Raw genomic sequence first — 27,316 nt, forward strand, 5'->3', positions numbered from 1 at the left:
CGCATGGCTTCGCTTCGACAACCCTCTAGCCAGACGCCCCTTTAGGTTTTCTTGAGCTTGACGTTTTTTGGCGAATCGGCTTTTACGGAAGTTACGAGTGTTTGTTTAGAAACAGTTTGATAGTTCAAGCGTGCGTGCTTAGTCTCTTCTGTAGAATCAGACTTCGCGACCTGATGGACTATGACCCACCAGCCTCTTCTGTCCTTGGAATTCTCCAGGCAAGAATACTGGAGTGGGAGGATCTTCCCAAACCAGGGGTGGAACCCATGTCTCCTGTGTCTTCTGCACTGAAGGCGGATTCTTTATCGCTGAACCACCAGGGAAGCCCACCATTCAAGAGTTTCAGAGAAAACCGACCTTATAGCAAAGAATCAAGTGTTGAGCGTGGAGCATTATTCCAATGTTTCAGCGTCCTTTTCCCCTCCTCCTTAGGCTGAGCCCTGGGCTTGCCTTCTTCCAGGTAAAAGCCTCCTGCTCGAGCACCGAAAATTTAAAAATTCAATGCGCTCGTTATCCACGTCAGGTTACATTACGCAGCTGCCAAGAGTGGGCTCCAAACAAACAACTTTCGTTGTGGCCTGCGTCGTGGCTCAAAACCTCCACTCCACCTCCTTCCTAGAAAGGGTTGCCGATAAAACGCAGGGCATCCGATTCAATTTGAATGTCAGGTGAACAAAGAGTACACGCAAAATTGTTCATGTTACTAGTTGTTACCAGAAGCTGGGGGAGAACTGGGAAAGTTTTAGAAATATACAGTAGTGATTGTTGCAGGAAGCTGTGAATGCAATCAATGTCCCTGTAGTAGACACATAAACTGGTTAAAATGGGAAATTTTATCAGTATTTCAAAGTTAATATAACAAAAGGCTCTTAAATGGGTGAACTTTATATTTTAATAATGCTGTTAAAAACCGATCCGTTGCTATCTGAAATTCAATTTAAGTGGACATCCGTTTATTTCTCCTTGCTGATTCTGACAACGCTACTGGGTTTGAACAGAGGAGCTCGCACACAATATAGTCATTCGTCCCGTCACGCGGTGGCGCTGTGGGCATCGCGGGTCCCCGGGCGTGACCGGGTCTGGCCGCGAGGTGACGCTGTGGGCGGCGGGCGCCCAGCTGGCGTTGCCTCTCTGCGGGCAGGAGGCGGGGCTGCGCGACCGCACTTCCGCGTGTGTGTAGGCGCGGGATAGGGCGGCTGGCGGCCCGGCATGGAGGATGGCTCCGCTCTTGCTGCAGCTGGCGGCGCTCGGCGCGGCGCTGGTCGCCGCGGCCCTGATTCTGGTGAGGAGGGGATGGGGACAGACGCGGGCCTGGGCTCACTGCGCTTCTGGAGGCGCGGCCCCCAGGCATCCTCTCCTCCGAGCTGTCCGCTCTTTGACGTGTCCTTGCACCACGTTTCCCCAAGCCTAGACCCCATAATTTCACACCCCCTTTCCTTCCGTTCTTTATTTTTATTTTGGAGCTCCTTCTCCCTGCGTACTCAGAACCTGGCACTTGCGTTCACTGGGACATGCCCACCCTGTCTTCTCTTAGTCCCCTGGTTCCCGGACCTTCTGCCCATCCGCCCTCTCAGCCCTGACCTCTCCAAGATTCCCTCCCGGGTCTGCAGTTCTGGCCCTGCCTGGGGAGGTCCTGAGCCCCCCCAGAAAGTGTGTGCTTTCTAGACACTCTCTTTCCTGGTATAGTTAAGCAAATAGAAAGTGGTGACAGGACTGACCAAAGCCAGCTATTAGCAGAATAGATAAATCAGCGGATCAAGAAGACCAAGCTGGTCAAGGCTTGGTTGTTACCGTATGGTTAGGGGTCGTTATGTCCCAGAATTCAGCACCCTAAGTTTACTGCATCTGCACGAAACAGTACAATGGTATTCAAACTCAGATTTTCTTTTGCCACTACTGTGGAAACACAGAAACGTTGTAACACTTCCTGATCCATAAGTAGTAGAAAATTTGCCAAGTGAACTTTCTTCCATGTAATTTGGAATGGGCCCGCCATCTAGTTAGTAAAGGGAGAGATTTCCGCTTCCTTGACGTTGAGATTAGCAGCCTAGGTAGTAGCATTGCCAGGGAGGCCACTGGGCCAGCTTCTCAGAATTTACAGCTTAGAGGTAGTTTAGGTAGAGAACAAGCAATGTATCCTGACATGTTTAGTGTTTGTGTCTGCGTGAGTGAAGAGGTCTATTTTCCCTTAGTCGTATATGGAGATTTGTTGGGATTTTTTTTTTTTTTTCAGGTTTTTGGTGGGGCAGAGTGTGACAGAATCCTAGGTTGAATCTGTCTTGTGTTGACCCTGTTAAATGTGCACTTCAAGAGGTTGTACTAGAAGTTTTTGATCCTAGTAGCTCAAAGTGATTATAAGAGCTTCCATTTATTGAATACTTCCAATATGTTGGATATTGTATTCAGCTTTTAACCAGGATTCTCTCTTTTGATCTTTAAAACAACATCTGACAGAAATGTTATCATTAGTTTCCCTTGACTGGTGAGGAAGCTGATGTTGGAAACATGGACTCATGAAGGCAAATGTCACCCAACTAGTGGAACTTCACTTTTTTAGATGCCAGAGCAGGGAATCATTACACAACACATCAGTCTTGTTTCATACATAATCTTTGCACTGTCTCTTTACCCACTTCTCTTCTGAGTTAATTTTGAAGCAAATCCAAGACATAACATTTTATCTGTAAATGTTAAGCATTTTTCTCTGAAGTTACAACCCCCTTCTAAAAACATAATCACAATAAGGTTATCGCAGTTTTAAGTTTAACGTTGTTAAGTGATTTAAAATACACTGTTGGTTCAAATGCCTTTGTATTAGTATAACTGGTTTGTATTTGTATAACTGGTTTGTTTCATTCAGTATCCACACACACTTAGCACTAGATCAGTTTGTCTCAAGTCTCTTAAACAATTTCTCTCTTTTTTTTTTTTCTTGTCTCTCATAAACAGTCATTTGTTCTGTTGAATTTCTCACAATCTGGATTTTACTAACTGCATCCCTTAGGTGACTTTTAACATTTTGCTCTGTCCCCTGAATTTCCTGTGAACTCCTGGTTACAGCTGCAATTTGATGAAATGCATATTTGTGTTTTAATCAAGAGAAGTGTGTGAATGATGCTGATCACTCCTTTTGTGTCGTATCAGGAAGCATGTGATGTCTGATTTTCTTTGGTGTCTAGTGGGATTCACAGCTTCAGGAGTTACTAGCTTGACCCACCAATCATTAACTTTGTCATTAACCTAATGGTTTTAGCAGCCATTGATGATCACTGCCTAAATCCACTGTTTCATTGGGGGTTGCAGAGTAGAATATTCTAATTGTATCTTTCCTTCATGTGTTACCTAGAATTTTATAATGAAAAAAACTCACCCTCAGCTATTCAGTTATCCTAAAATACCTTTCATATTTTAAAAGGTAAAGATAAAAGGCAAGTTTTGAAAATAATGAGATGGTTCCCTGGCTTCTTACAAAGGTGATTAATTAATTTTTTATTTTCAGTATCATTAAGAACCCATGATATAAAGTTTTTCCTGTGTTTTGATACACTGCGCTAGTTACTCTTTTTGAAGCTTCAATTCTTCCCTGTCAAGTTGGAGCCTGTCAAGTTGGTTACTTTGTCATTATGTTTGTAGCTTCCTAGCCTGACTGCTATTCCACTTGAATCAGCCATTTCTCTTAGGAGCATTGGTTACTTTTAGTAGGAAATTGAATTTAGTAACCACAATCTGTTGCTTGGAGTACAGAGCAGGAACTCTTTAACCACTAGGCGGCACACTGCCTTCATACTCATGCTAACCAGAAGCACATTCAATTTCAGTATGTTTCCAGTGGGATGTTATAAATGGTCATTGAATTACAAATGAGTTGCATTCCAAAAGTTGGTAGGTTGATTGTTTTGAAAGCAGAAAGTATATCAGTAGAAACAGTGCTACAAAGAATGGTTATTTCCAAAGCCAGCTCCCTAGTGAATCTGGAAGAGGGCTATATAATGTTAGCAGTTCATAGTGCCTATAGGCTCCAAATTTGATACTCGACTCCAAAAAACTCTGTGTTCTGAACTGAAATCTGGGATGAGTATATATTCTTCAGCTTTTTTGTCCTTATTCTGGGGCCGGCAGATGCTTTCCTTGCAACCCTGGATCAGCCTGGTCCTGAGTGAGAGGTCTGCCCTCGCCCACAGCCTCTCCCTGTAATGTGTCCTTTGTCACAGAGGCTCTGGGGGGAGTGGGGCAAGGGGTTGGGTTTCAGGGCATCTCGGGGTAGGTGTCACTTCCGTAGTGACTGTTCCTTCTTAGATCTGAGATGACAGAAGCCTGGGGCATGACAGGACACAGAGCGCCTCCTGGGCTTAGTAAGGGAAGAAAGGACAACAGTAATCAGTTTACAAGAAGAGGTGAAGGCTTGGAGTTCTGAAGTCACCTCCAGACCATTGTTAATGGACTAAAAACAGTAAATATTTCACCTCCTGGGGGAAGCATCATGTAAACGATGTATTCTAATGTCACTGTTAGTCACTCAGTCATGTCCGACTCTTTGCGACCCCATGGACTGTGGCCCACCAGGCTCCTCTGTCCGTGGAATTCTCCAGGCAGGGATGCTGGAGTAGGTTGCCATGCCCTCCTCCAGAGGATCTTCCTGACCAGGGATCAAACTCAGGTCTCGTGCATTGCAGGCAGATCCTTTACCATCCAAGCCACCAGGGAAGCCCCTATTCTAACATAACAGGTGTTTTAAAAGGTCACCACAATGCAATCTCTTATTAACATATCTGCTTTTAGATTTCCTTTGTTGCATTTATAACTGCTACAGAGATGCCACAGCTTCAGCGACATGAAGAAGAGGAGTTCTTCTTAAATGTCAGGGGCCAGAGGGAAGCCTTACCCAGCATTCAGGACTCACCTACCAAACAGCTTTCTGTGGTCGTGCCTTCATACAATGAAGAAAAACGGTGTAAGCCCTCCTTGATTCTTCTGGTAAGGGGTAGTTTGGGAAGAAAAGAAAATTGAAAGTCTGGACTTGGCCAGAGCCTTGATACTTGTGGGATGTAGAGAGTGTGCACGGTTGGTGGTTGTGGATTAGACGAGAAAGGATGAGTGTGGATTAGACGAGAAAGGAGCATCCAGTCTGAGGCTGAAGTGTTGAAGAGAAGTGATGAGCAAGAGAGGAGCAGAAGACAGACGTTCCAGATTGAAATAGCCTCTGGGGGGACAGCCCGGGAGGGCTTAGTTAGCCAGGCTTCTTTGATACATAAGCTGTGTGCTGGGATAAAGTGATTTCCAAAAGCAATTTATATATGTGTGTGTGTATATATATATATATTTTTTTTTTTTCTTTTTTTTCCTTTAAGTGCCTGTAATGATGGATGAAGCTCTGGGTTATCTGGAAGACAGACAGGTATCATGTTTTCTCTGATGTCTAATTAATACTAGAACGGGTCACCAAGCTGTGAACCCCAGGCTGGATCCGCGATGAGAGGTGGTGCCGGCCATTCTCAGGCTGTCAAGGCCCTGGCCTCTGTGCTCAGCCTGTTGCCTTGGCCTTTTTACACGTTATACACTTTGTACAGTTACATTCTGTAAGTGTCCTTTGTACACTTAAATTTATATTCATATTTATACACATAAACAGTAAAAAAAACACTAGTTGTTTTTTTAGCTTTCTTACAACTTGATTAGAAATCTTGATGTCGGCCATGCCAAGTGGTGGTATTTTATTTTTGCTTTTTGCAGAAACAAGATCCCACCTTCACTTATGAGGTGATAATAGTTGACGATGGCAGCAAAGACCAGACTTCAAAGGTAAGTTTGCTGAGGAGCCAGCAGAGAGAAAGAGGTTGAAGACTCAGAAGAGGACAAGTCTGGTGGGATTCTCTGCTGCAAGTAAGGAATTCGAGGAGAAGATTTGGGGGAAATGGTGTAGGATACAGACAGCTTCTCTGGGGAGTAAGGTTGGCTGCTGACAAGTAAACAGGTCTTTAAGCAGTTCTGGGAACCCAGTCACAAATGTGTAACAGTCAAGGAGCACGTGGCTTTTATTTTTATTTTCTCTAGAAGCTCTGTAGCTTAGGCAGAGGAGTCAAGAAAAAAGAGACAGCCACTACCTGCTCTGGTGTCTCCTCTGCAGGAAAGGGAGCTGTGACCTCAGCAGTCAGGCTTGGATCTTGGCCCCAGGAATTCAGCAGCTTCTCTAGGCCACCAGAACCCGCTGTGGGTGTCACCCGGTCACAAAGAGGCAGCAACTAGAATATCAAGTGTTTAAGCCAAAATCAGAAACCCAGTTTCTGTTACTGTCTTGGAATTCAAATTTGTTTTAATTCTGACTTTTACGTAATTTGACAGGTAGCTTTTAAATACTGCCAGAAATACGGAAGTGACAAAGTGAGAGTGATAACGCTGGTGAAGAACCGTGGAAAGGGCGGAGCGATTAGGATGGTAATAACATAATTTCTACATTTTTATCTGAAATATGAAGGTATTTTGAATAGCCTCTTTTGTCGATTACAGCACATGTATATTCTGCAACTTGGTGGTTCAATACCAGCCTTTCAAGTAAGGCTGGTAAATTGCTTTTAATAATAACTTCTTACATATATGTATATATAATGTGATCATAATAAAAAGAAAATATCATGCCATAGCTATAATGTGCTGGGTGATTCGGAAAGAAGTATTCATCTTGATCTAGCAGTGAGGTGGAGGCCCTCAGTGTTAGAATCAGGAGGGTCACCCACATTCAAGAAACCCCCTTATCGTGTATCACTGAGTTACTCCTTTATTATTATTATTTTTTTAATCGCAAACATATAGCTACAGATTTTGTAGCTTGTAATGTTTCTCTTTTTGAAAACTTAATATATGATGTTCAGATGTTAAATACAACTTTTTATTTCTGCTTTTTCACCCATATTCTAATGAGTATGATAAAAAGACATCACATTTACTAATAAGTGGCTTAATGGTGTAGAATAGATGATCCAATTTCTGTCTATATTTGTATGTGCTGTGCTGTGCTTAGTACTCAGTTGTGTTCCAGCTCTTTGTGATCCCATGGATTGTAGCCCACCAGCCTCCTCTGTCCATGGAATTCTTCTGGCAAGAATACTGGAGTGGGTTGCCATGCCCTCCTCCAGGGGATCTTCCCAACCCAGGGATCAAACTGGGATCTCCTGCATTGCAGGCGGTTCTTTGCCAGTTGAGCTACTGAGGAAGCCCCCTAGATTTGTATATGTGTGTCTTATCTATAGGCACACTGTTAAGTGACAGTATATTTATACTTAAGAAACAATGTGTTCATTCAAATGCACCGTGAAATTAAGAGTTGATGCATAGTTTCTGTGTGAAGTATGCACTGGTAGGGCCATATTCTGCCCAAAGATTGATCAGTTCACAATTGGGTGGCATAAGTTTGCTAAGTGTCAGATGCCTAAAGTAATGTTTGAAGATACCCACACTCCCTAAATTTTAGTGGCATTCTACATTTCTTTATTGAACAATTAATTTTAAACATTTTAGATCCCATAGTAAAAAATACCAAAGCTCTGTCATGTTATGATGCATTCCACAGCAAAGCTGTCTCTATTATATTTGTTCAATCTCTCCACAAATATCTTCTCCATATACTCCTCTAAGGAGCCCCTGGTCCCTGTTAAGTGCCACTGTACTTACATAATACAGATATAATTTTATAGAAGGTATTTTACATTTTTATTCTTACTGGTGCAGCATATCTTTATCCAAATCTATTTTCTCATCTCGGTATTTTCCAAGGTATTAGTAGTATGACATCACAAAGTTTTTAAAATCATGAAGTAGACACTGGATACTTCTGGAATGATCTTATCAATTGTTTTCAGGGAACTTTGGCCTCCTGCCATGTCATACCTAATATTTCTTTCTTGGATATTTTAAGTAAAGCAGAACAAATTGCTATGTCAGCAAATTTAACTTTGATTTTAAGCAGCTTTCTTTTAATTGAAATGTTGACATACAGGGTGTATTCAGTTCTCGAGGTAAAAAGATCCTTATGGCAGATGCTGATGGAGCCACCAAGTTTCCAGATATTGAGAAATTAGAAAAAGGACTGAATGATCTACAGCCTTGGCCAGTGAGTATAGAATATAGTTTAAATGATATTCAGTAAAGAACAGAGGGGGCCTAAAGTAAAATCAAAATGGTGTTTTTAAGTTAAACAGTTGGGGAATTTTTGTTTTTTTGGGGGGGGGGGGTGAAATTCCTATATGCAGTCCCACAGAAGAGCTAATTACTTTCACTGATTTTCTGAGATTCACTTCACAATTACTTATTTAATATTCTGTCCATCTCTCTCAATTTTAAATTGCTTTACTCCCACCAGAGTTTTAACATTTATCATGCATATTCAGCTAAATCTTTTATGTAAAAGCACAGATGGACCTTTCTAGGTGGAGATATGAAATGACACTGGATCACAGAATCTTATTTTTATGAAACAAAAACAAAACACAAGCAACAACTACTCGAAAAAGATTACGTGTCTGTTTGTGCCACAATTTCAAAAAGTGGAGGTTGACTTTCACTCAGCATAACGCATCTGAGATTCATCCCAGTTGCTGTGTATCAGTGATTTGTGCCTTTTAACTGCTAAGTGGTATTCCATTGTGGGCTGTACCACAGCTTGTTTATCCGTTCAACTGTTGGAGGACATTTGGACAGTTTTCCAGCATTTGGCAATTATGAATAAAGGCAGTATCAACATTTGTTTTAAAAGAAAAAAAAAAGTAAAGGTTGAGGAAAGAAAGAAAATCCTGGTGCCATTTCTAGCCCTTAAAAGCCATTTAGAGAAAGGAGATAACTTTACCATATTCTGAGCTTTTTACCAAATACTCCTGATCTAGAAAGATTCAGACTTTGAGGATGAGTTAGTGCCTATGGACACCATTCACTGACACACTGTATCCCAGGATTTAGCAGAAGTTCCTAGGGCTCCCCATTGTCAGGGCTTCAAGCTGGGTGTGGATCCATCCCTCAGAGCCCTGCACCCTTGTACAGGAATGACAAAAATCTCACAACAGCAAGGCACCCAGGTAACCCAACAAAGCTGCATAGAACTTTATCTGTTTTCCATGTGTCTTCTCGACTTTGGCCTGTCAATAGTTATTTCAGATTTTAAATAGCAGATTTCTTTTTCTTATCATCCTGGTCATTTTCTGCCAAAGTTGGGGAGGATCCAGTTACGACATGACACTGTTACCTAACAGATCTTGCCACTGCACCCTGACTCCATCCTTACACTGGTGCCTCTGTACCTCTTGAGAGGTGTTACCTCTGTCTCTGTATTTCTTTTGCTTTGTTAAGAAATGGAAATGTGGCTCTGAGTTTATTACACATCAGCATGTTCAATTTCAGTTTCTCAGGATACAGGCTCTTGTTCTATCTTTCATGTAATTGGTACTCCCTTTTCAATCCATTTGAGCCACAAAGCCCATAAGCATGCCTCACATGTATCTCCTTAAACCCTAATGAAAACTGACTAGAATAGTTCTGAAAATACTGAAGCCGGAACATGAATTGCAAAGTAGTCAAGTTCTCTAATGAACACACAACTGACTCACTAGATGGCAGAAGTTAACTTAAATGTCTTTTACCACATTGGTTTGACAGGATTGCCAGCATGTTCTTCAGTGGCTTCCACTGGTCTCTCTATTCTTGGCTGGTTTTATTTTTAATTGCAGCAATAAGAAATCTGCTGCTCCAGCTGACCCTTGAACAACAAAAAGGGTGTAGGAGTACCTACACCGCACCTCCCTCCACCCGCCCGGGTCAACCCTGTGTTGTTCAAGGGTCAGCTATACTGATTTCTTGCATATCCTCTTAGAGTAACCAGGTCATGTGTTCTAGGCTAATTATTCTTACCTGGTGAACTTAAAAGTTTCCTACAGTCCCTTCTCTGAAGATGATTATTCTTTTAAGGTTGTGAACTAAATGTGTATAATTCAAGTAGAGCTTTATATGACAAACAAATGAAATAGGGATCTACAGTTCCAAGTAGTTTATCTTTTTTTTTTTTTTAATGTAAAGCTTTTCAGTTTCCTAACCTGTAGTGTCCTACCTCAATAAAAATATGTTAGATCTTATAAAATAATTTTTTGAGCAAAGTATATGATGATCACTTGTTTAGTAGTTTGGCCATCTGATGTGAAGAGCTGACTCATTTGAAAAGACCCTGATGCTGGGAAAGATTGAGGGCAGGAGGAGAAGGGGACGACAGAGGATGAGATGGTTGGATGGCATCACCGACTCAATGGACATGGGTTTGGGTGAACTCCGGGAGTTGGTGATGGATAGGGAGGCCTGGAATGCTGCGGTTCGTGGGGTCGCAAAGAGTCGGACATGACTAAGCGACTGAACTGAACTGTTCAGTAGTTTAACTATTCTAAATAGAATCAACTGGGACTAGCATCAGGGAGTGATTTCTTAAGCCAGTTTTGTGGGTTTCCCCCCCAGACTGGGGTAAATAGTACTTGAGAAAGGAGAGCAAAAGCAAAAAAAACACAAGGAAATAATACAAATGTTAGCAATGGCTGCTTTTAGGTAGCGAGATTATGCATGAGTTTTTATAGTAAGTTTTTTTCCGTATGCATGTAAATTTATATGCTTACCAATTTCTTTACAATGAACACTTTTTTTTTTATTTATTCTGATTAATGGTTCAAAGTTCAAATAGTATAAGAAGGTATGCAGTGAATCTCGCTCTGCCTTTCTCAGTCACCCAGTCACTCTCAGAAGTTAGAGTCATCCATTTCCACATGTCCACCTAGAAGATGGGTGTTGTATTCTTTATTTTTTAAATACACCCTGTGCATTGTTCCTGTTGTTTGCATTTCACAACCTATCTGGGAGAGTGAGCCGTCTGTGTACATCAGAATCCTTCTTATTCTTTCACAGCTCCATAGCCAGTCCCTTTGGATGGACGTACAGGTTTGCTTCTTCAAACAATACTGAAGTGTTCAACCTTAGTTAGATGTCATTTTACACATATGCAAGTTTATTATGGGAAGAATCCCTAGCTGTTAAATTGCTGCATCAAATTATGTACATATTTGTAATTGAGGTAACAGTTTTCAAATTGCTGTCTATATAGAATGTGTGTGTACAATATGGTAAAACATTAATAGATTTTATTTACATTGCTCTTGGTATGATTGCGGTAGGAATCTCCTCAGTGATTTAAAAGGTATTTCCACTTCCTATTTTTGTGAATTTGTGTTTATAACCTTCACCTCTTTCCAAATCAGTTGTTGAGTACTTTTCTTAATAATTTGTAGGAGCACTTTATTTGGAAATTACCCTTTTGTCTGTAATATAAATTGCTGTATTTTGCCCCAATTTATTTGTCTTTTAATTTTTAATGTGGTTGGATTTTTCTTGTTTTGCCACGCAATAATCTTTAAGATTTTCTTGTCAAGTTGATAAATACTTCTGGGATTTGTATATTTGTGCCTTCCTTGGGATCATTTGGAGAAGGAAATGGCAACCCACTCCAGTATTCTTACCTGAGAAATTCCATTCACAGAAGAGCCTGGTGGGCTGCAGTCCCTGGAGTCACAGAGTCGGACGCAACAGAGTGACTAACACACACACCTTAGTTTTTCGGGCTCCCTGGTAGCTCAGCTGGTAAAGAATCTGCCTGCAATGCAGGAGACCCTGGTTGATTCCTGGCTCAGGATGTTTCCCTGGAGAAGGGAAAAGCTACCCACTCCAGTACTCTTGGGCTTCCTGGTGGCTCAGACAGTAAAGAATCTGCCTACAATGTGGGAAACCTGGGTTCAATCCCTGGGTTGGGAAGATCCCCTGGAGGAGGGTATGGCAGCCGACTCCAGTATTCTTGCCTGGAGAATCCCATGGACAGAGGAGCCTGGCAGGCTATAGTCCATGGGGTCTCAGAGTCGGACACGACTAAGTGACTAAGCACAGCATAGCACCTTGGTTTTTCTAGCTTCCCTGGTGGCTCAGTGGTAAAGATTCCCCCTGCAGTGCAGAAGACATGGGTTCAATCCCTGGGTTGGGAAGATCTCCTGAAGAAGGAAATGGCACTCCAGTATTCTTGCCTGGGAGATCCCATGGACAGAGGGATCTGTGGGGACTACAGTCCATGGGGTTATGAAAGAGTCAGACACACTTAGTGACTAAACAACAACTTTAGTTTTAATTATTTTTAGCTTTCTAATGTAACTTTAAATCCTCTCGCACTAGTCTTTTCTCACTCTTAGAATATTCTTGGCTCTTCTTGGTTCTTTATTTTTCAATATTAACTTCCAAATTAGCTTATGTAAATCAATGAAAAAATATTTTTATGTTTCTATTGATATGGCTTTAAATTTAAAGGTTAGCTTAGGGAGTTGCCTTTTTAATACTGTAATCACATCCTCTCATCCATGGTCATGGTCTGCCCTCTGTGATTGGATATTTTTCTTTCCTTTGGTTGCATTTGTATGTTTTCTTTATTTAGATCTTGCTACATTTCTTGTAAAGATTATAAATTTTTCCTTTTTATTCGTGTTATTAATATTGTCTTTGCTTCCATTATGATTATCTGATCATTGTATCTACATATAAGACTAAAATATTATACATATATTCATTTCGTGCCCACTCATCTTTTACATTCTCGTAATACATTCTCTTATTTGTAATCAGTTTTCAGTTGATATTCTTGGGTTTTCCATAATGCAGTGATTACATATAAAATCACACTATCTACAGATAACCCTTTTCTTTCTAATACTACTAGTTTTTCTTACAATTATATTGACAAAGTATTTTCAGTTAGAAAAATCGCTTAAATATATGAATTCTGAAATAATCGATGCCTCTTATATTTAGAGGGAAAACTGTCATCTCAGTAAATACAATTAGACTTCTTTAAGATTCCGAACTCCTCAGTAAACCTTTAAAGATATTTAACATTAAAAAAATAGTTTCTAAAAAATATGATATTTACATTGAAAGCAAATGTTTTTATTAGTGATACTGATTTCATTGCTTCTTCCTTCAGGATCAAATGGCTATCGCTTGTGGATCTCGAGCTCATTTGGAAAAAGAATCCATTGCTCAGGTGAGGCTTTCATCAATCATGCATCCTTTTTTTTTTTTTCTTTCTATTTTACATATACATTAGCATGAAATAAGCTTAAGCTTTCATAATTAATCTCATAAAAATGAGGTTCCTTTCAAAAGGAAATACTAGCACATACAGGAATTGATTTTTTTTTTTTTCTTTTTCATGAGTGTAAAGGGAGACTATAGACTTCACTTTGATTTAGGATGCAGGCAGCTCTTTTTTGAAGACACAAAGAGCGTCCCCATTCAGTTATAAGGCAAATTTCTCCAAATGATGCGTTTTGGAACCAATGAACTTGCCTTTAGTTTTTCTCATGTCAGCACACTGAAATACTATATTTTAAATTTTATTCAAAGTTTAAATTTTTAAAACCTGTTTCCCTTAGAAAAGCAACATAACTTCACGTGAGTAAAGTTGTGCTGCCCTTTTCAGTATATTAAAAAAATCAGTGAAGACATTAACTTCTTCAGGTGGTAATTTACAGATTAGACTAAGAAGCTGGAGTGACTTCAAGGAAAAAATATAACAAAGAATCATTCTATGCAGTGTTTTTTATTTTAATTCTTTTTCATGAAAAAATGTAGACCTAATGAATCAGGCTCAGTAATTGTCCATTATATTCTTTTATGTTCATCTGCTAGAGTGGTCACGTAGATTGAGCATAAAGCGGTAGTTTTCAGAGGAAGGTCATAATCATCTGGGGCGCGTTTTCTTTGTGTTTTTCTTTAATGCACTTTCCTAGGCCAGTCTCAGACACTAAATCAGATTCTAGCCAAGAGTCTGCAGTTTTAAGTTTCCCAGGTCACCCTATGCAACCAGAATTTGAGAACCAGTGGAATATAAGATTGACCCTTTCCCTCAGTGATTCTCAAATAGGACATGAAAACATTCTAATTCTTTCCCAAGGTATACTGATAGCAGAACCATTAAATCCCTTAAGGATTTTGCTCAAATGTGAAAACTTGAACTCTCCTTTTTTTTTATTTAAGAAATAAATTATTGTATCTTCTTCAGCATTTTGTCCAAATATAACTCTGTAACCCTATGAAATCTTACTGGTATTTGGAAAAGATTAATCTGTTAACCATAGAGAATATCAAACTCCTAGAAGTTTAGTGCTGAAAGAAGTTAGAGGCTAGCTAGTCCAACTTCATCAGTTCACTGATACACAAGAGATAAGGAAAGGAAAAGTGTATGTGCAAGATGTTCAGAACATGATTTTTAATTGTGAAATATTAGAAACTATAAAATATTGTATCCTGATGCTAGAAGCTGTATATATTTCCCCTGGATGAAATGGCATACAGCAACAAAATAGATGCTAGTGGGCTTCCCTGGTGGCTCAGCTGGTAAAGAATCCGCCTGCAATGTGGGAGACCTGGGTTCAACCCCTGGGTTGGGAAGATCCCCTGGAGAAAGGAAAGGCTACCACTCCAGTATTCTGGCCTGGAGAATTCCATGAACTATGTAGTCCATGGGGTCACAAAGAGTCAGACACGACTAAGCGACTTTCACTTCACTTCACAGTGGAGACTGTATAATAATATAGGGAAATACTAAAATGTTAGGTTGTATGAAAAACAGTATGATACTATAAATGCAGTATACTTGTTTGTGTAAAAAATCTATTCAAACAAAAATACTTAATGAAAACAGACATATTAATTTAAGGGTTTTGTGAGTAAATTTTTTCCTTTTTTTAAAAAAATATATAAATGGGGAAAAATTATAATAAACTTGGAAAGGAAAAACATTGGAGAAATAGGAAGCAGTTGAAGTAATCTAGAAAAGAAATGGTTGGGACCTGTTATTGTTTGTTGGCAATAGAAGGGAATTATGGTTTTTGGTTTTGTTTTTAACGATGTAAATTCTTTTCACTTCCATTAGTTGAAAACTCTTTGAATTTTTTCAAAATAGTATTTAGAATGGGATTGTGCTATGATCTGGACCTTCTTCTACTTAGTGCTGCTTTTAACCAGTCATCAAGGGATCTACCCCAGGATCTCTTTTCTCTTGTCATCTGTCCATCCCTTCCTCCGTCCCTAAAACTTAGTGACTGACATAGTGCTTTGGGGCTCTATAGAACTGGCAGCTGCTCCAGAGAGAAAGGGTAAACTGATCAGCAGTTATCCACTGGAGCCACTGTGTATAACTCCTGCTGAGTAGGCTTGTAGTTCAAGTCCAGGTGAGTCTCATAGAAGTGTGTCTGTCATAGAGAAGGTCATCTCCAAGGGGCAACACATCCATTGGCCACATGTCCAGGAAACTGCGGTACGACCATCCACTTCTTGGACACTTGGGTTCTTTTAATGTCCTATAGGTGATGCAAATCCTCCATGGTGATCGATCTGTGGACAGTGAGAAAGTTACAGGAGTATTAATTAACACAGTAAACAGCAACTTTGGTAGCTAAACTGTGTAGTTTTCAGACTTACCTTTCCTAAACACCTTTATACATATTCTCAGTTAATCCTACCATCTGTTCTGTTGCCCTCTTGGAAGACAAACGTGCATGATACAGCATCGGTGGGGTCATTTAAGCATCCTTAAATGTGTTCATATGCCCATATGTTCTGTGTAACAGTTGAAACAGTTGTGTTTATACTGTCTCGGTATTCTCAAATTTATCATTTTTAAAGGATTCAAAATAGAATCCATTACTGCTTGTTTGATCTCTTTAGGTTATATTTTGAAGAGTCTTTGCTTAAATCTTGAGACTTCTTTAACTTCTCTTTTTAAGATAATAAAATAACCAGTCAGCTTTAAATTTCACCTGAATTCCTTATGTTTCATAAATATTAGAAATTATTAATATTAAAATAGTAAATATTTTAAAATATCTACTTCAGAAGTTCATATAATGCTCTCCTATGACTTTGTTTCCTTCTTTTAACTAAATAGGTCTGTGTTTTTATATGTCTTCTAAACTTTAAGAGACTTTTTCAAGTTTTAAAAATTAAAGATCCTGTTGTTTATATTGTTACGCTTTTCAATATGTTAGAAACCAAATAACTTAAAGTCCTCATGTGAACTCCACATGTTTGTGTTTTGTTTTGGTTTTCTTTTAGATAGCCATTATCCTAAAACAAACAAAAATCTTCTATTAACATCCAAGCAAAAGCAGTCATGAATATTTTTACTTGGCTCCTAGTAAGCTCATCTCAGTCACATTAAAAATCATTCAAGAACTTGTTTATAGGTATTGTTTTTCTACCTTTTAATTTTTATTTTTCTGTCTTTCGATTTCTATTTGTTCCTTTCCTGAGCATAAGTGCTCTTTTGGAGGTTTAGTCAGCCAACCAGTCTTTATTGGAAATATTTTAAATGGAAGGCACTGAGCAAGCTGTTGTGAGATTCCCAGAGTATGTTAAGATGAGGGTTTTGCCCTATCTGCTTAGCGAGGTAAGACATACTTACATCAAAACGTAACTCATGATTCTAGGTGACCAGGGAGAAGTGTCAGAGCTTTCCAAAGACTTTGTTTCAGTACCATCTAGATAAGTTTGATATTTTATTCTTCCTTCCCTTCTTGTCCTATTTAATACACAAGTGAAATTCGGTCAGGAGGTTAAAGTGAGCTTTCAAACCTCCTTCCCTTATTAAAAGCATTTATTAAGTGTCTGTTACTTCCTGTACCAAACACCAGGCTAAAGACTTTAATATTATACCATTTAATCTTTACCTTTGTGAGGCAGGCATTTTTATTCTAGATGAGGGAAGTGGGATTTAGAGAGTGGAAGTAACATGCTCAAGGTCAGCCTAATTATTAATGGAGCCAGGATTCAAATACAGGCCTGCTCAGTGCAGTGGCTTTTCTCTTAGGTCATCTTATGTGACTGTTGAGTCATGATTTTGTTCCTTGGTGATAGAAAAAGTCATGTGAATGAAGAACGATCCTAAAGATTACAGTAATGAAAAAGAAAAGCCAAAAGGAGGGAAGGACCTTGATTTACTAGGATGAGATATTAATTTGCATAGACTTTTACTGGGTTTTTTATGTGCATATGTAATATATCATTCCATGGGTTTCTATTACCATAATTATAGAAAATTTTAAGAGATCTTATCCTTTTTTAATCCTAAATGTGAAAGTCTTGACTGCCATGATAATTACCGATCTGTTTTTCTTATGCTTTTAAGTTTTCATTGTTTTAAGAATAAAATACATGTTGTGTTACTACTAATAATAAAATTAATGACTGCTAAGAATAGGGAATACTTAGACAAAAGACTACTTAAATTTAATTTCCAAAATATTAAAGAACTTAGCCTGTTAAAGTATATTTTATCAGAAATATCTGTCATACTTAATTAGGGAGACTGGGTATTTGTTTCAAACTCCTTGATGGTCTGTGGCTTCTGCAACACTCTTGCTGACCCCTGCTGTTGTATTCTCATTAGCCAGGTATCAAACTTCAGGTTAACTTCATTTTTCATTTTTCCAAGATATTCTGGTAACTCACCTTTTTTGAAACTAAAATATGTTTGGGGCACAGAGGCACAAAAGACAGTGGAGGAGATGTTCCTCTTGCTCATAGCAGCGCCCCCAACTGCTGTGCAGGTTTCTGAAGCCTCAGCTCTCACAGTCACTGTGGTTCTTCTTGTCTGACTAAACCTCCAGGAAGGAAGGAACTACTTCTCTAGCCCCTGCCCAGCTCCAAGCAGTAGGCATCCTCAGTGTCTAGAATAGACTTCACCAGGGCAGCTAATGGGATGGTGGTGTTCATGTGTGAGAGCTACCCAGTCAGTTAAACATTAAATTGCAGTTCTCTGCAGTCAGATTGTTTTCAATGTCTCCTTTATAGATAAATGCAAAAGTCATTTATATTTTGTCTTTGTTGCAGCGTTCTTACTTCCGTACTCTTCTCATGTATGGGTTCCACTTTCTGGTGTGGTTCCTTTGTGTCAAAGGAATCAGGGACACACAGTGTGGGTTCAAATTATTAACTCGAGAAGCAGCGTCACGGACGTTTTCATCTCTCCACATTGAACGATGGTAGGTTCCTAACCGGCATGTGTCTGGTATGTCTTCTTATGCAGCAGTTACTCCAGCTAATGGGAAGCAACCCTGTATTCTCATAATGAACCTCCAGGTTTAAACAAAATTCATACTTATATCTGTAAACTTAATCTGTGCCTATACTGGTTTGGTTCTTATTTTTAAAATCTCAAATCCCATATAGGGTATGAAGTTATATATTCACCTTAATTGTAGACAGTATCAATCAAGAGGCCTGAAAACATCCTATTTCCTTAAGCTTCCTTTTTTCCTTTGAAGAAAAATTTAGAAATATCAAAGCAGAAAAGGGTATCTAGTTTCTCTTTTTTCTTTGACAGGAGTGAGTTCCCTCTCCTGCCTAAGGCCAGTTCTTGGGTCTCTGCATCCCCTTCCACCTTCTAAGAACGCAGGCCTGTTCACTTACTTTCTCTCTTGTGTCTTTAGCCTTTTCTCTCAACCATGTTTTTCTCATCAGTTTTTTCAAGTTTAAATTTCCCTCACCATTAGAAAAACATGGTCTCCATTGACACCAGCCACCAGCACCCCTCCAGCCCCAGCCCTCTTTCCTTCCACAGCCAACTTTCTCCTGGAAAAATGGTCTGTATTCATTGTCTCCATCTTCCTACTTGCCATTCCTCACCTGTCCCCCCATCTAGACATCTCGTTACCCTCCTATCATTAAATCCAGCTATCTTATTTAATATGACTACTTACCATCTTGATGAACCATCAGCAACATTCAGTACTTCAGAGCACTCTATCTTAAAATACACTCTTCTCTCAGCCTCTCTTCATCCCAGACCTCACGTCAGCTCTCAGCCTGTTTAGGGACTAACAGTATGACACAGAAGCCTGAAACCTGGAGTCATTCTAACTGTCCCTTCATTTCTCTTCCTCTTCACCACCATCAGTTTGTTCATTTTAATTCTGAAACTCCAGTTTCAGAATTAAAAGCTCCATAGAACATCAGTTACTGTGCTGCAGCCAGGAGGATCTCTTCAAAAATTAGAAATGATCAGACACAGCTCTTTGCTTCCCATTGCCTTTGAGTGCCTTCCCTGGGCCTTGAGAGTGATAATGATATCAGCATCAATATTGATTTTATAATTTTGCCCACCTGAGTCTCCACATGCAGTTTCTTCCCTTCTCACCACCCACTGCCTCTCCATCAGCATCCACTTATCCTTCAGATCTTCCTTAGGACAACCTGCCCTCACTCTCTGTAGTAGACCAGATGCCCCTACTGTATGCTGTTGGAGCACCATAAACCTTTGCACCTGTCACATCTGTAGTGTTTTATTTGTGTAATGTTTCTTTTTCTCTATTAAAACATAAGCTCCACAAGAGCAGAAAATCCTAGTTGGTTGCACACTTTAAAAACAAAAAAGTAAATGGATTAGCAATGATTAAATGTCATAACATTTATGACAGAATATAAAATATTAACATATGGTATAGTTCACTGTCTAAGAGAGTGCCTGACCCATCATAGCTACTCAGTAAATATTGTTGTAAGAATTAATACTCAGTGCTAGTTCTGGGTTCCGTGTGAATTCTGTTTGTGGCAGGAGTCTGCATAATTATTCCAGTAGATATTCATTCATGTAGTCTGTATAACTTTCATGCATGTGTTTGCAAATATTTGTTACCCCCTAGAAATAGATGTCATCTAATCTTCCCAAATAACTTTAAAGAAACTGGACTTTCAGAATTAAAATGTTTTTAAATCCTTTTTCCCTAGGTTAAATTTTCTTTTTTAAGTACTTATATTTGGTCTTTTAATTTAAATGCATGTTTCTGTTATGTTGTTGGAGAAGAAAATATACTGATAGTTAATGGACTTCAAAATCAGAGACTCTAAGAAGCCACTCCAGAAACACACCTCTGCTGTAGGTATTTTTCATTAAGCGGTTATGTCCAAATCTAGGGTTAAAGAGCTAGGTTCTTTGTAGTTTGAAAGGAAGGATTTAAAAATGGAGAGCAGTAGGGTTTTAGGCTTGATGACTTTAAAATCATGAAATTTCCTTGTCAGGATTGTTCTAAGGCAGCACTGTCCAACAGAAATACAGTAGAAGACACAAATGCAAGCCATATGTGTAATTTTAAACTTTGTAGTAGCCACATTAAAAAGTAGAAAGATCAAATTTAATGTTATCTTTAGCACAATATAAGCATGGTCATTTTGGCATGCATTCAGTATGAAAAAGATATTGAACTATTTTACGTTCTTTTCTTTGTACTGTGCCTTGAGAGTGTAGTACCTGTCGGTTCAGGCCAGCCACACGTGGATAGTGGCTGCCCTATTGGCCAGCACCATTCCCAGGTTTTATGTGTTTTTAAGTTAAAGAATGTGTTTTGGTTTTTTTTCTTCTGTAAATTTTATGTTCATGTGCACGCCTTTCTAATTACTTAATTTGAGATTTGATTGACTTAAAACTTTAACCTCTCACATCTCTCTTTAGGATCCAATAATGTTTCTTTTGTACCCATAAAGGAGAACCATCAAATAGGCATGTATCAGCCTGATAAGCAGTAATGTCTCATTGTTTTTATTTAAACATCTCTGTTCTTAAACTTCAATCAGGAAACACTATAGAGCTGATGTGGGTTTTTTCTTATGCAGTGTAAGTTTTAGAAATTAAATTGTGCATCTACTCGTTTCCATGTAGGTGTCACCTTAGACAGTTTTCTTAAGAGGACTTAGTCTAAAGATTCACTGAAATTTTTCTCGTAACTTTCAGAAAATCCAAGTAGAGTTTCTAGGTGTTAGAAAACATCAAGGTATAGTACACACTGTATTGCTCAAGTTGAAAGACTGCAGCCATCTCTTTGATTCAGAATTGCTTGAGTATGAGTAGCATTAAATGTTAAATATAAATATATATAATCTCCATCCTCTGAACTCTACCTCACCTGAAGTCTTCCCAGTTAACGTTAAGGTATAATTTGACCCCGTTTATGAGTAATTTTTGAAATGGATTCTTTGTACCTTCTTCTAGTAAATAATATTTTTTATTTTTAATCAGTGTTATTCATGTTTATAATTTGAAACCATTCCGTCGGGTTTATAAGAAGTCTGCTGTCCTTGGCCCCACCTCCTTTTGCCCCCCCTGCCCCCGCCCCGGTTCCGCTCCCTCCTTGGCCCCACCTCCTTTTCCTCCCCCGCCCCGGTTCCGCTCCCTCACTGTAGCCACGGTCATTTCTCTACTGCTTGCTTGTGGCATTTGCTTCATGCTCAGAACAAAGTGTCTGCATAGCTGCGTCTCAGTTTTTCAGTTTTAGTTATTACTTTCCAAAGTAGGAAGTGAATGTTTAAGTATTCTCTTAAATTCCTGTTTACCCTCCACACTTACGTGCCTCCTGAAGTTTTAAAGTAATTTTGCTCAGCTCAGCGTTGATCATTCTAGCTGGGTAAGGAGAATTCAGATTTGATCTGTAGCATGCCATGAGATTATAGACCCATGTAATTGTAGTACTTTTTGTTTTTCCTGAAGGTAATAACTGCCTGGAGCTTTTTGTTGGCATTTCTTGATGGATCTGACACTTCCTCATGCTCACTCTGACAGGAGCGTGAATTCCCAGAGGCATCAGATTATGCCTCAATTCCATCCTTTTCTCAGAAACACCTCGTCGGCTCTTCCTTTCTAGTTGTTTCCTGGTCTGCTGCAGCTCCTGTCCTCCATCTCGTCCTCCTTGGCTTCCCCCCTATTTTAGTAGAGCGGATCCTCTATGAAACTTGCTGAAAATGTGAAGCAGGCACTGCAAGACCCCGCGTGCGGAGACGTGCCTTTACTCCACCCTCATGCTCGTTTACCATTTAGCTGGAGAAAGAGTTACAGGTTGGAAATCATTTTTCCTCAGGATTTGGAAAGCGTTGCTCTGTTTTCTTTGGCACTCTGTGTTTCTGTGGAAAAGTCCAGTTCTGTCGATAATGTAATCTTGATTCTCTTCTGTGGCATATTGTTTCCACCCCGCTTTGGAAGCCTTTTTTTCCTCTAGAGTGTTTTGAAATGTCATGATTCAGCGACTTAATATGGCTCTTTTCCATGCATTTTGTTGAGAACTCAGTGGGCCTCTAACTCTGGAAACCCATGTCCTTTGTTCCTCAGAAATGTCCTTTAATCCTTTCTTCAACAATTTCCTCTCTCTTCTCATTTGTAAAACACATGTAGAACTTCCCTGTTGATCCTCTAATTTTATTTTCTCTTCTCCTTCCTATTTTTCTGTTGAGGTTTCCTTGATTTTACCATCTAACCTTCCTTTTGAATTTTTATCTCTGCTATCAAAACTGCAATTTCCTACAACTCTTGTATTCCAGTATTCATTCTTCTCTGTTTTACGACTATAGTATCTTCCGCTACGTCTCTTAATGTCTCATTTAACACTTTGAGATTTTCTTCTTTCCGTGCCTTGTTTCTTTTGCTCCAGTTTTTTTATGTTTATTTCTATCATTAAAGTTTACCTTCAGGTATCTTTAGTATGACCCTGTAAAGCTCATCAGTAGCTGTGTGCATGGTCAAAGAACTCTGACCAACTGGTAGATGTCACTGTGGACTAAACGAGTGGGGCCACTTTGTATGGGTAACTCCCAGCTGTCACTGTGTTTGGGGGCTGGTCATTTTCACTAAAGTGAGATCCTTCAATCTCCTGCCTAGGACACATGAGCCTGGCTGCCAGCATTTACAGAACCAATTGGAAGAAAGGAGAATCTCATACAGATTTTCAGTGAGTCCTCCAGTTTGCAGCCCACTGCACCTCCACTTAACAGAGGTCCCTTGAGGCCCCTGATGCCTGAACCTCAGGGGCCTCTGTGACCATTAGCTGCTCTGGGCTTCTCCCTCTGCCGCTGTCCACTCTGCCTGATTACTTGTCCAGCTGCTTTCCAACATTCATATGTTTTTTTTTTTTTTTGGCTACTCTCATCATCTTTTGTTCTTGTCTTACTATCCTTTCATTGTCGTTTTAATTTTAGTGGTCTTTCAGGAGGGAGCAGGAGGGTATGTGTGTATCTGCCGTTTAACAGAGTCAGCACACTCTTCATTCTCCAGAAATAGATCTGTTCATAAGGGAACAGATATACCAGGAACTAAGTCACAAAAGAAAACACAGCGGCTTTGCCCTCTCCACACTTAAAAAGCTCAAGAAGTCACTTAGTTGGAGAATAACCCTTCTCTTTATTATCCAGCTAGAAGGACTTGGTATTTTAATTATAATGTTTGCTTTGGTACCAGATTGGTCTTTTATTGATAATAATGGTAATGTGTTTTGTTTTAATAAACACCTCATATCTAAAGTGTTTAAGGGGTGAAGGCTATATAAAAATAATAGTTTAGAAGATGAATAGCACTTTCAGTTTTTTTAATATAAATTCAGTTATTCAGCTGCATTTTCACCCCACTCCTTTTCATTCATCATTCTTGTGTTGTGCCTTTGATGAGACAGTGATTCTATACTGATATCCTTGGAGAAATATTTAATAATCTTGATCAGATTATTGAATATCATTAGAACCAACTCAGAAGCCCATTAGGTAATTTTTGGGTTTTGTGTTGAGAGAGTGAAGGATTAAGCACACGGCTTAATATTCAAATTGTTTCCTTCTTTCATGAGTATCACAATTCTATTTAACGGAAGTTTTACATAGTCCTTTTAGAAACACAAAGAACACTTTTGTAGATGGTTTTATCATCTTAAGTAAATATTTTATTAGGATAAGAAAAAGTACTACATGTTTTTTAAAAAAAAAAGTTTTCGTATTGAATTATCCAGACACTTGGGATTTAAACTAGTTGCATAATGGACATTGGTAGTATTGCAGCCAAGAAAACAAAACTCCAAATTCAGATTGCTTGGGATCAGGGAAATCAAATGGAAATGGATTTGAGGCGTTTTGCTATTTGTGCTAATATTTTAAAATCAAGCTTGGGAAGTTTGAAGTATGTTCTGTGCAGTCGAGAAAGTGGAGTGAGAAGAGGGTGTTAATGTCTCAAGAATGAAAGCAAAACAGTGAAAGACTTCAGTGCCTTTAGAGACAGGCAAAAGCATGGAGAAGTGCAGCACAGGGAGTGGTACTAATGCCAGTGCAAGGAAGCAACTGGTGGAAAATGCTGGAAGAATCCAACATATCAGGATTCAGAAATGTTAAGGGAAGCAGATTTGACCTAAATCAAAGGACTGACTGAAGAGGATCTTTAAGAACCTTTCACAGGTAGAAGGAAGGCTGAGCTGGGAATTGAAACTGGAGATAATTTCTCTGTACGTATGTAGTTATACCCACCAGGCCTTTCACACCAGCCGAAAGTGGCTTTTCACTTGTGCCAGCTGCCTCTACTGTGCAGTCCGGGACAGCACTGGGAAGGGGAAGGCAGAAGGTAGGCCACAGGGACCCTGTACTTGGAGATGAAACCTTGGTTCTTGGATGGTAGAAGAACATAATCAAGCAGCTCTAAAGTGATTGAGAACATTCCTAGTGCTTCTCAGTGGTTGTTTTATCAGCTCTCTTAATCAGTTTAAAATGCTATCAGTTCTGTATCTTGAGCTAGCTAAAGCTGGGATGTGAAAACCATCAATCTTAAAAATTTCTCTTGGATTAAATTTTCTCTTAGACACCAAGAGAACATTTTTACCTCTGCGCGTTTCGGCATTGTGAGAGAGGCCATATTTCTCATTTAAATGTTACGCAGTGACACACAACATTTTTATTTGCCTTGAAACTCCTCCACTCCTTGACTTTTATTTGACCTTACATTTATCTGACCTTCACTTTTACAATATAAGCTTTTATAATCTGCTGTGTAAGCTTCTTTAAAACATGCCAAGGTAGAGATTTAGTTACACTCTGTTTGTCTTTTTAATAAATAGCCATATATTTTCTATTTCAGGGCATTTGATGTAGAACTGCTTTACATAGCACAGTTCTTTAAAATCCCAATAGCAGAAATTGCTGTCAACTGGACTGAAATTGAAGGTGAGCATATTGTTTATGTTACAGCTGATCTTAAGTCAGGGGAAGACCTCAGACCATACAGTTGCCCAGTGACGTCAGCTGGCTTTCCTGTCACCCCTCGCCCCCCTTCAGGGCCCGCTCAGCTGTCCTGACTCAGAGGGGCAGTTTCACAGACAGTATTGCCTACTGATCCCCACTACCTGCCTCCAGCTGGCTTACTGCCTTCTGGATTTTTTTAGTCTCTTTTTAGGGTCTTCATTAGGCCTACTGGCTTGCCTAAGAAATTCAGTAAAAACTTGTACAGTAGACAGGATCATGATGACTTCGGGCTACAAGCAAGGTGGATAGTCTTGGAGTAAACTTTACTTTTTATAATACCTTTTTTTTAGTATTGTGTTATATCATTGCTCAGTGAGTTTAGAATACCTGCAAACCACTTTGCAAAGCTAAATGAAGAATTATAGCTGCTTTTACTCCAAATATCCATAATCCATTCACAGCTGGTTTTTAGCTAGTATCTGTATATACATCCAAAAATGTAAAGATCTCTAAGGTTTATAATAATGTGAAATCTATCATAATTCCTGATAATTTTTATTCAGAAGTGCTTAAACAGATCTCACTGTTTAGAATTCAAAATATATTCTAGTGTTCTCCTTTGCTTACCTTAGAATGATCCCAAATTAATTCACCGTGTGGGAGGAGCATTACTGGAGACTTTCAGTTACCTCTCCTCCAGGTGAGCATGGCTTCCTCTTGAAAAGTCAGTGTGGTATTAAGCAACTTGAGATGTTTAGGGACAGAAAAAGCTTAAGAACCAGTCTAGAAACCATACAAACTATGCACACCTCTGGGAGTCTTGCTGAATCATACTGAGTTTACAGCGGTTTGACTCCTCTCCATGGTAGCAGCGCAGACCACCTGGGAAGGGAAGCAGGTGAGAGGATGCTCAGACCCGTTGTGATCGGCTCCATCGAAGTGTCTGTGTTGCTCTGTGCCCAGCATAGACTCTGTGGGAAGCTGAAGTGGGGGAAAGTACACTACGTTTCAGTTTAGATCATTTGCTCACTTTGCATTTCTCAGGTAGCTGAGTATTAAATCTCATTAACCATTTCACTCAGTGAGCAGGTTTTGTGTTCATCATCTGCAGACCCTCTGCTCGAGACTCCCTGCTCGAGCAGGGGCCATCTGAAATTCTCAGTTTAGAGCCTCCCAAGTTTTATTTCACATCAAGGTGTTTTGTTTTTATTGTTTTTAGAGAAACCATTCACTTTGGTTTTAAAGATGTTTAACTGTCTTGTCCACGATTTAAATAAAATTACGGTGGATGTGTTAACTTGATTGTGGTAATCATTTCACAGTGTATCTGGGTATCAGATCATCGCACTGTGCACCTTAAATACATTTCAATTTTATTTGTCAATTATACTTCAGTAAAGTTGGGCAGGGCAGGGGGGAGAAAAAGAGAAAGCCAGAGCATTTGGCCTTAAATCTGGAAACTGTCAGTGACTGTCCTGTGGTCCTGACCAGGTCACTTTACCACCCAGCACCCCAGTTAACGGAAGCTGGAGGGGAGGGAGGCCCTACTGCTGACTTACTTAAAAAACAATTCCAAGGGGTAAAATAAAGGAATCTAAGCTTTAAAACACGCTCAAGGGGGCAAATCTCATGGAGTCAACTGGGCTTGACATATTGCCATTTGACAACCACTGGACAAGAAGGCGGCCTAGCTAAGATGTATTTCTTTTATCTGATTTAGAATCTTTAGTAGAAATAGAGTAAAATTTGGATTTCTGTCTTGGCTTTCTTATCTCAGATTATTAATCTGTACTTGTATTATGTACAAGGTGTGCCCAGTTCTCTAGTGCATGAAACTGAAAAGCAGTGTGTACAACATGAAGACTTACCCCCCAAAAAATCATTTTTACATGTACAAATTATATTTTACATACAGATAATACAAATTATGGTGACTAGAAGCTCACAAAGATGGTGTAGGTTGACTTCTAAAATACAGTTCTGTTACATTTTCCTATGAAATTATTTTTATTTTTAATTACTTTTAAATTACAGGTTCTAAATTAGTTCCCTTTTGGAGCTGGCTACAGATGGGAAAGGATCTACTTTTTATACGACTTCGATATTTGACTGGTGCCTGGAGGCTTGAACAAACCAGGAAAATGAATTAGGTTATCTGCCATCTTTGATTGTATACTTATGTATCAGTGTCACATTATTTCATTTAAAATTAAAATTTTAAAGCTGGAATAAA

The 27,316-nt window shown here is 39.3% G+C and overlaps 1 protein-coding gene across 5 annotated transcripts; it reads left to right on the plus strand.

Moving 5' to 3' along the window:
* The first annotated feature begins 113 nt into the window (after positions 1–113).
* ALG5 (ALG5 dolichyl-phosphate beta-glucosyltransferase) lies at positions 114–27,316 on the plus strand. 5 transcript variants are annotated; one of them, XR_009739919.1, is made up of 11 exons: positions 1,164–1,282; positions 4,780–4,951; positions 5,349–5,395; positions 5,731–5,799; positions 6,340–6,432; positions 7,991–8,104; positions 13,034–13,093; positions 17,944–18,095; positions 22,754–22,823; positions 24,980–25,065; positions 27,118–27,131. XR_009739919.1 is itself a non-coding variant. In XM_061434754.1 (10 exons), exons 1-10 carry the CDS (start codon positions 401–403, stop codon positions 27,231–27,233), a joined length of 969 nt encoding a protein of 322 aa, XP_061290738.1. In that variant the 5' UTR covers positions 114–400; the 3' UTR covers positions 27,234–27,316. The 5 variants fall into 5 exon arrangements, 3 of the variants coding, with proteins under 3 accessions (XP_061290738.1, XP_061290737.1, XP_061290740.1); XR_009739918.1 differs by lacking the exon at positions 22,754–22,823 and adding an exon at positions 25,716–25,783 and having other exon boundaries at positions 1,165–1,282; positions 27,118–27,203; XM_061434754.1 differs by lacking the exons at positions 1,164–1,282; positions 22,754–22,823 and adding an exon at positions 114–460 and having other exon boundaries at positions 27,118–27,316.

The sequence above is a fragment of the Bos javanicus genome, chromosome 12 (genome assembly GCF_032452875.1).
Source record: "Bos javanicus breed banteng chromosome 12, ARS-OSU_banteng_1.0, whole genome shotgun sequence".
In the NCBI taxonomy this organism is placed as follows: domain Eukaryota; kingdom Metazoa; phylum Chordata; class Mammalia; order Artiodactyla; family Bovidae; genus Bos; species Bos javanicus.

Excerpts from the sequence above, each read along its gene's own strand:
- ALG5 (XM_061434753.1), top strand. The coding sequence starts at position 1,217 with ATGGCTCCGCTCTTGCTGCAGCTGGCGGCGCTCGGCGCGGCGCTGGTC. Across the intron at positions 4,952-5,348 it reads ATACAATGAAGAAAAACGGT|TGCCTGTAATGATGGATGAA; the intron begins GTAAGCCCTCCT and ends TTTTCCTTTAAG. Across the intron at positions 8,105-13,033 it reads ATGATCTACAGCCTTGGCCA|GATCAAATGGCTATCGCTTG; the intron begins GTGAGTATAGAA and ends TTCTTCCTTCAG.